General features: G+C 45.8%; 2 protein-coding genes across 3 annotated transcripts in view; one reads left to right on the top strand and one right to left on the bottom strand.

Annotated features, from left to right (window-relative positions):
• acadl (acyl-CoA dehydrogenase long chain) overlaps positions 1–4,527 on the bottom strand; it is a 16,092-nt gene extending 11,565 nt beyond the window's left edge. The window contains exons 1-4 of the mRNA XM_037539772.1: positions 4,301–4,527; positions 2,267–2,443; positions 1,872–2,009; positions 960–1,124 (exon numbers count right to left, since the gene is read on the bottom strand). Of these exons, the coding sequence (XP_037395669.1) occupies positions 960–1,124; positions 1,872–2,009; positions 2,267–2,443; positions 4,301–4,386 (566 nt within the window). The 5' untranslated portion in view covers positions 4,387–4,527. The remainder of the gene's footprint in view (positions 1–959; positions 1,125–1,871; positions 2,010–2,266; positions 2,444–4,300) is intronic.
• Positions 4,528–8,182: 3,655 nt separating this feature from the next.
• scg3 (secretogranin III) overlaps positions 8,183–9,549 on the top strand; it is a 54,419-nt gene continuing 53,052 nt past the window's right edge. The window contains exon 1 of one of the 2 annotated variants that reach the window (XM_017719505.2): positions 8,183–8,455. In XM_017719505.2, the coding sequence (XP_017574994.1) occupies positions 8,380–8,455 (76 nt within the window). In that variant the 5' untranslated portion in view covers positions 8,183–8,379. The remainder of the gene's footprint in view (positions 8,456–9,549) is intronic. The other variant, XM_017719506.2, reaches the window with a different exon arrangement.

Here is a 9,549-nt window from a genome sequence, read left to right as displayed (position 1 = left end):
TTTGATCTGCTTTGAGCTTCAGCTCAGCTACAGCCGCTTTTCTCGCATCTCCGGCAGGAAACTTTCCCACAAAAGTTGAACAGTTTCTAGTAAAACGTCTCTTAACGTTCGACCCAGTTCCACCTTAAATGGTGCCTGAGATGCCAGAATGTAACTGCTCCACCCTAAATGCTGAATTCAGCCTCATGACTTTAGTGTTTTAGTTTCTCGGTGCGGATTAAACGCATCAGGAAACCAGCTGGAGTGACTTTAAACACAAATAAGTCCGACCCGTCTCCAAATGATTGATGTTCACCTTAAAATCTCTTTCCCTTGCTATTTCTTTCACTTCTATCTGGCTGTTGTCCGTGTTGCTATGGTGACCAGAAGTCTGGGCTGATCTTCAGGGTTAAAGGGTGACTCCTTTATTTTACTGTAAAGGAGGATTATTTTATTTTTACCTAAACATCTAATTCTGCTGCGGAGCCACAAGAATGCAGTAAGAGATCTCTGCCGCTGAGCAATGATATTAATGATAAACACATTCAGTAACATCACTGTAAAAGCACACAGGATGTTTTGCAAGCAATGAAATACTAACATCAAACTGCAAGCGAAAGATAAGCGTTAGAAACTGGGGTGGGCATCACCAAAGGCCCGCCGATACGATCTCATTGAGATACTTTAATCACAATATTACATTATTGAGGTCTGGTCATGATATTACACTTCAATATGCTGAGTACTGTGACAACTTACTGCGGTTTAGTACCATCAACAAAAAAACCTTGTCAGCATCTATTTTATCTAAAGAGATCAAGTTTTCAGTCCGTTCATCTCAATTTTTGTTGTTTATAAAATGATGGACGTGGGACGATCAAGAAAGACTGAGCAACACCGACGTACTACGGCTACAATCCTAACTCAGCTGAAGGTGAATGTTCTGTTTTTCTCCAGTAAAGGTTGCAGGGTGGACTCACCTGCCGGCGCCCGGCTCAGTCATGGCGATGGCTCCGATACATTTCCCAGCAGTCATCTGAGGAAAATAACGCTCCGTCTGAGCCTGAGAACCGTAATGACTGATATACGGCATCACGATCTCGGAATGCAGGGAGAAACCGGGACCGGAGCAGTTACAGTACATCCTACAACACAGATGAAAGAGTAGTGTCGAGGGACAGGTGGGACACAGAGAAATGGGAGACAGGTGTGGCACGGAGAGGTTAAAAAAAAGTGAGACAGAGAGGCGAGACATAGAGAGGTAAGAGACAGGTAAGACACAGAGGTGAGACACAGAGAGGTAAGAGACAGGTAAGACACAGACAAGACATAGAGAGGTGAGAGACAGGTAAGACATAGAGAGGTAAGAGACAGGTAAGAGACAGGCAAGACACAGACAAGACATAGAGAGGTAAATGACAGGCAAGACATAGAGAGGTAAAAGACAGGTAAGAGACAGACAAGACATAGAGAGGTGAGAGACAGGTAAGACATAGAGAGGTAAGAGACAGGTAAGAGACAGACAAGACAGAGAGGTGAGAGACAGAGGTGAGACACAGAGAGGTAAGAGACAGGTAAGACACAGAGGCGAGACACAGAGAGGTAAGAGACAGGTAAGACACAGAGGTGAGACACAGAGAGGTGAGAGACAGACAAGACACAGAGGTGAGAGACGGGCAAGACACACAGAGGTAGAACACAGGTGAGACACAAAGACCCAGGCAGGACCCACAGAGAGGTAGAAAACCGGCAGGTACAACAGACACATACAGGTGAGACAAACAGGTAAAAGAGATACAAGCAGGTGAGGCACTGATGGTACTACCTCTCTCAGACAGGTGAGAGAGGCAAAACACATCAGTGAGACAGAGTGACAGGTGAACTGTACTCACTGTTCCTCCCACACGATGGCAGCAGAGAGCAGGTCTCCCCCGACTCCGCCCTGTTCCGCAGGAGTATAAATACCCAGCAGCCCCTGAGCCCCCGCCTTCTCCCACAGCTCCCGACTCACCTGGCCAGCCTTCTCCCACCTACACACACACACACACACACACACACACACACACACACACACACACACACACACACAATGTCTATGCAAGTTGTGCGTCTGGATCAAGAAACTGAATCCCAGTGCTGCCGCAACCAAAGCCGTCACTAATATCTGCGGCAGTGTCTGGTGCTGACAGATCACCTCACACACACGGACACCAGGGTATCAGCAGGACATGTGCAGGTCAACTGAACGTTGCACTGGGTCTGTCTGCAGCAGAAACCGGGGACTCACTCTGCGTGGTACGGCACCACCTCCTCCCTGAAGAACCGCCGCACGTTCTCTCTGAACAGGTCGTGCTCCTCAGAGAAGATCCGCCGCGTTCCGATGTCCATCATGGTCCGGGCCATGGACGTCTCTGGACGGAAGGGTGCAGGAGTGCCCCCCTCCAAGGTCTGGGAGTACTGCATTCTGGAAAACAGAGTCAACAGGTCAGTAGTTCCAAAGGTCTGAAGCACAGCAGCATAAAGCGCTTCATAAAACAGTTCATAAAACAACTGCTGACCAACACTTCAGTCCAGCTCGGATGAAAGAAGTACCGTTTGTTCTCCAAAACCTACACAAAACCTCCCCCAAGACAACCTGCAGCTAAAATCCATCAGACATCTCAAACCTTAGTGAAGACTGCTTTGGGTTTGCCTCAACGAAAAAGAAAAAAAACTGAGGCAGTAAACTGAATTAAAGGAGAATAATCTGTATGGAATAACTTCACAAAACAGCTGGGAGGAAAACTGATTTTTGGTGTGTTTTGGTGTGAAATGCTTCACTCCAGAGAAATCAAGAGAGAGCCGTTCACAGTGGTGGTGATGGGAACCAGACGTCCCTCTAAAAGCTCCTCACAGTGGTGGTGATGGGAACCAGACGTCCCTCTAAAAGCTCCTCACAGTGGTGGTGATGGGAACCAGACGTCCCTCTAAAAGCTCCTCACAGTGGTGGTGATAGGAACCAGACGTCCCTCTAAAAGCTCCTCACAGTGGTGGTGATGGGAACCAGACGTCCCTCTAAAAGCTCCTCACAGTGGTGGTGATGGGAACCAGACGTCTCCCTCTAAAAGCTCCTACAGAAAGTTCCTACATGAACTGGTTCTGAATTCACTGCCTGATGACTGAGACGCTGTTTTATGAGAGTTTAGAGAACTTCAACTCCATTCATGGTGGAGGGAGACATGCAGGGCGCTGTGCGGCAAAATAGTCCCCAAAGAAAACTCATTATTCCAGATTTTCCACCGTTTTCATTTACATTTACGGCATTTGGCTGACGCTCTTATCCAGAGCGACTTACAATTTGATCATTTTACACAGGGAGGCCAAGGTGGTGTTGGGAGTCTTGCCCAAGGACCCTTATTGGTATAGTGTTGGGTGTTTACCCAGGTGGGGATTGAACCCCAGTCTACAGCGTAGAAGGCAGAGGTGTTAACCACTACACTAACCAACCATTTTCCATCATCAGCATTCCATACAAGCTCAGAAGACTCGTGTGGGTTCTCTGGTGGTTCTGGATGGTAAATAAAGTGTCTATATCTGTGTTGTAGTCATGGCGACGCCTGGTTCCCATCACCACCACTGTAAAGAACCATGTCACACCAAACCCTCTGAATCCCTCTGTTTACATCTCACACACTGTAAACATTGGTGGACTTCACCTTTAAGGGTGACACGAGACAAAGCGAAGGTCACTTCTCTCGCTTCAGTCTACTGAAGCCTGTTTCTGCCACTGGAGACAAAGTATAGACATGAAAAAGTTTTCCATAATTATGACTTGGCACCTCATTTTTTTGGCCGAGCATCTCATTATCATCACTGACTATTTGCATAACAACAGGATTCTCTCAGTTATGAGAAACTGTTTAAATATCTCATATTTACTAACTCTGAGTATGAGTTGCTAATGTCGTTATTAGGAAATAGCAGGTGATAATAATGTGAATTCCTGCCATAATTATAATAATATGAGATAATAAATGATAATTATGGAAAACGTTGTGATTTTTATGATTCTGTGTCCAGTGGCTGCAGTGGGCCTGTACACAGTGAACTTTCCCCCAGTAGCCTCGATTATATAAAAACACACCCTTAGAGCAGAGGGGCTCCGTGACTCCTGCAGACAGACAGGCAGGCAGGCAGAAAGACAGGCAGACAGGCAGACAGACAGGCAGACAGGCAGACAGACAGGCAGACAGGCAGACAGACAGGCAGGCAGCAGCAGCGACTCACGGGGTTTATTAAAGGACAAAAGACGGAAAAGTGGGTGAAAGTCAGGGAAGCCCACCTGCTGCCCGGCGCAGCGAGTCTCCCCCAGAAACACGCACTTTTCCCGGGAGCGACGAGCGACCTCAGCACTCTGGAAGGAAACATGATGTGGAGAGCGAACCGCGCGAGCCCAGCAAACGCAGATCTCCGTCTTTTTATCGACTTCTTAGTTTGGCGACGTTACACACGAAGCTCCACACACGCTTTTATTCCCGCCCGTTTTGAGGTCAAGCCACGCCCCGTCCGGATTCTACAGCCTGATAAAATAAAACACGATATAAATACATAATAAATAAGCTACACACCGGGAAAAAATCTGTTCTATATATATATAAATATATATAGAATATATAATTCGAATATTTTAGGAAAATATATATATCCATCCATCCATCCATCCATTTTCTAAGCCGCTTCTCCGTCAGGGTCGCGGGGGGATGCTGGAGCCTAACCCAGCAGTCTTCGGGCGGAAGGCAGTATACACCCTGGACAGGTCGCCAGTCGAAAATATATATATAAAATATATAAATAATATATATATATACACACACACACACACACACACACACACATATATATATATATATATATCTTATTTATCTATGTATTTATACGCGGTTTTATCCCCACCAATATTTTCTTTTACTGAGGAATGTCAAAATAAAAGTCCAAATATACACTATATTTTTCCTAAAATATTCGCTATACTCTGAATTTTAATTTATATCTTTCCCTGTATACGAAAAGGTTTTTCACATATTATGTTGTTTTCTACGCAGCAGAGAGCACAACAAAAATATTTATTTGCTACATCTGAGTATTACATACATTAGAAAAATACTCCAGTTTCATCACGAGGTGTAGTTCGTTACTTGTACTGTTATTACTGTACAGCTCCGCCAGAGGGCAGCAGGAACCTGTATCCTGTAACGCAGAGAAGACCCAGTTAATCCACTTCTCTCTATACACACACACACACATATACACTGTATTTCCAAAGGTTTTCACTCCACCATCCAGATCATTGAATCCAGGTGTTCCAGTCACTTCCATGGCCACAGGTGTATAAAGCCGAGCCCCTCGGCCTGCAGACTGCTTCTACAGACATTAGTGAAAGAATGGGTCGCTCTCAGGAGCTCAGTGAACTCCAGCGTGGTGCCGTGATCGGACGCCACCTGTGCAGCAAGTCCAGTCGTGAAATTTCCTCACTACTAAATATTCCACAGTCCACTGTCAGTGGGATTATAACAAAGTGGAAGCGATTGGGACCGATGGACGAGTCTGGGTTTGGCGGTTGCCAGGAGACGGTACTTGTCTGACTGCATTGTGAGTGTAAAGTTTGGTGGAGGGGGGATCATGGTGTGGGGGTGTTTTTCAGGAGTTGGGCTCGGCCCCTTAGTTCCAGTGAAAGGAACTCTTAAAGCTTCAGCACCAAGAGATTTTGGACAATTTCACGCTCCCAACTTTGTGGGAACAGTTTGGGGACGGCCCCTTCCTGTTCCAACATGACTGCACACCAGCGCACAAAGCAGGTCCATAAAGACGTGGATGAGCCAGTTTGGTGTGGAAGAACTTGACTGGCCTGCACAGAGTCCTGACCTCAACCCCATAGAACACCTTTGGGCTGAATTAGAGCGGAGACTGTGAGCCAGGACTTCTCGTCCAACATCAGCGTCTGACCTCACAAATGAGCTTCTGGAAGAACGGCCAAAAATTCCCATAAACACTCCTAACTCTTGTGGAACGCCTTCCCAGAAGTGCTGAAGCTGTTATAGCTGCAAAGGGCGAGCCGACATCATATTAAACCCTATGGATTAAGAATGGGATGCCACTCTAGTTCATATACGTGTGGAGCCAGACGAGTGAATACTTTTGGTGATATAATGTATATTTGGACAATTTTTCAAAGAGACTGTGTTTTAATTTATTAACTGTAACTATAAGAATACACAAGGAAGCACTAAGCAGCATAAGGTTCTGCGGTGACGTCTCCACTGATCGATGCTCCGAAGTTCTGAGTGAGAAGATGAGATGTTGATGTATCTAAATACGGTAATCTGGCAGCAAAAGTCTTACAGTCCAAATGAGATTAGCTTTACCTTGATGCAGGCCACCCACCAGTGCTCAGACTCCAGCCCCTCACAGACGGTCTCATGTTGGAGCTTCAACTCCACCAGCTGCAGGAATCATGAGAAAACATCTCACCAACTTCACCACCTTGTCACACTCAAAATCAAATCAGCAGTCAGTAAAGTGGTTCTCTGTGCCGAAAAGAGTAACACTGGCAAGTCAATCAGCTGAACCGAGCCTTCGTGCTGTGCGGAGCTCGGCAGTGCTGCTCCCTGGACGGAGGAGAAGAGAAGGTGAAGTGATGGGGGGGGGCTGTGGTATTAATCAGACACTGGAGGGAAAAATCCTCTTTTGTATTTAACCCCCTAAACTCCCAGAGTCACTGCATGTTCAGGCATGTTCTTCAGCAACTACAGGGACTCCAAAACAAACCGGCTCTTGACTCTATCTCAGTGTTAGCTCCGTTACACTGCAGTGGCGCCAGGTCGCCGCTGAGTGGCGCTGTTTGGTCATGTTTAAACTGGCTGTACTGCCTGTAGTGGGAAACCGTGAAGAGCAGGTTTGGGCTGTAAACTTTACAGTCGTTTAGTGCAGTTTAAAAAGTTTACATTGGACAATGTCAGTTACTGTCATCTTCTTCATCATCATCATCACCATTATCACTATGATCTTCATCTTCATCATCACCACCACCATCATCACCATCACTATCATCTTCTTTATCTTCATCATCATCATCACCATTGTCACCATCATCATCATCATCATCATCATCATCACCATTACCTTCTTTATCATCGTCATCATCATCATCATCATCATCATCATCACCATCATCATCATCATCACCATTACCTTCTTTATCATCGTCATCATCACCATTACCACTATTATCTTCTCTATCTTTATCACCACCACCAACACCATCATCAACATCATCACCACCACCATCATCACCATCACTATCATCTTCATCATCATCATCACCATTGTCACCACCATCATCATCAACATCAACATCATCACCATTACCTTCTTTATCATCGTCACCATCATCATCATCATCACCATCATCATCATCACTATTACCTTCTTTATCATCGTCATCACCACCATTACCACTATCATCTTCTCCATCTTTGTCACCACCACCAACACCATCATCAACATCATCACCATCACTGTCATCTTTATCATCATCATCATCATCACCATCATCACCATCATCATCATCATCACCATCATCACCATTACCTTCTTTATCATCATCATCATCATCATCATCACCATTACCACTATTATCTTCTCCATCTTTTTCACCACCACCAAACACCACCATTACCATCATCACTATCATCTTCTTTATCTTCATCATCATCATCATTATCTTTTGTTCATCATGTCCTTCCTCATAACCTTCTATCACCCTTTCTTGATCATCTTCATCACCATAATGATCTTTGCCTTCCTCATTCTCATCCCTCAACCTCATCATCACCATCATCATCCTCATCTTAAACTTCCTCCCAGTTAGCATCATCTTCATCATCTTTTTGTTCCCACCACCAGGTGTCGCGCACGGAAAGGGGAATGCCCCCCAACCCCCACCCCGCTCTTTAAACAAACTCCTAATGACGTAAACGCGCGTGCCTTGATGGCAGTAATATCGTGTAATATATCAGCTTCATTAGAACGTTTTCCGTTCTCCATCCAAACAAACGCGAAGCCCCTCATAACCGGATCGATACGGAGTGACGCAGGTGGTTACGCGCAGGGGGCGGGGCTGAGGAGTGTCCCTCCTCTTCCTCCTCCTCCTCCTCCTCCTCCATCGCTCCGTCTCCTTTATTCGGGAGCGCGTTCTGAGAGCAGGCAGAGCGGAGCAGGTGCTGCACGCGCGTTTTAACGGCAGCCTGATTTCAGCACCGCGAGGCACGGAACAGCTCCGCGCGCGCGCGCACACACTCACATATATACACACACACACACACACACACACACGGTCGGCGTCGCCAGGTTTCTGTGCTTCTGATGGCCATGAGGACGCTCGCGCTGCTCCTTCTGCTGCACGTCGTGGCCTCAGCAGCGTTTCCCACCACGCCTGCAGGTGAGCGCGAGCGCTTCACACACACACACACACACACACACACACACACACACACACACACACACACACACACACACAATATAAACATGTAAAACAGGACTAAACTAGAGCAACAACAAAGCGCTGGACCTCTGTTTACTCTCCATAGCGTGTTTTACTCCATTAGAACCCTCTGTTTACTCTCCATAGCCTGTTTTACTCCATTAGAACCCTCTGTTTACTCTCCATAGCCTGTTTTACTCCATTAGAACCCCTGTTTACTCTCCATAGCGTGTTTTACTCCATTAGAACCCTCTGTTTACTCTCCATAGCCTGTTTTACTCCATTAGAACCCTCTGTTTACTCTCCACAGCCTGTTTTACTCCATTAGAACCCTCTGTTTACTCTCCATAGCATGTTTTACTCCATTAGAACCCTCTGTTTACTCTCCATAGCATGTTTTACTCCATTAGAACCCTCTGTTTACTCTCCATAGCCTGTTTTACTCCATTAGAACCCTCTGTTTACTCTGCATAGCCTGTTTTACTCCATTAGAACCCTCTGTTTACTCTCCATAGCCTGTTTTACTCCATTAGAACCCTCTGTTTACTCTCCATAGCCTGTTTTACTCCATTAGAACCCTCTGTTTACTCTCCATAGCCTGTTTTACTCCATTAGAACCCTCTGTTTACTCTCCATAGCCAGTTTTACTCCATTAGAACCCTCTGTTTACTCTCCATAGCCTGTTTTACTCCATTAGAACCCTCTGTTTACTCTCCATAGCCTGTTTTACACCATTAGAACTCTCTACTCTCCATAGCCTGTTTTACTCCATTAGAACCCTCTGTTTACTCTCCATAGCCTGTTTTACTCCATTAGAACCCTCTGTTTACTCTCCATAGCATGTTTTACTCCATTAGAACCCTCTGTTTACTCTCCATAGCCTGTTTTACTCCATTAGAACCCTCTGTTTACTCTCCATAGCATGTTTTACTCCATTAGAACCCTCTGTTTACTCTCCATAGCCTGTTTTACTCCATTAGAACCCTCTGTTTGCTCTCCATAGCATGTTTTACTCCATTAGAACCCTCTGTTTGCTCTCCATAGCCTGTTTT

Source organism: Pygocentrus nattereri, chromosome 7 (assembly GCF_015220715.1).
Source record: "Pygocentrus nattereri isolate fPygNat1 chromosome 7, fPygNat1.pri, whole genome shotgun sequence".
Classification (NCBI taxonomy): domain Eukaryota; kingdom Metazoa; phylum Chordata; class Actinopteri; order Characiformes; family Serrasalmidae; genus Pygocentrus; species Pygocentrus nattereri.
This window is presented reverse-complemented; position numbering and strand designations above follow the sequence as displayed.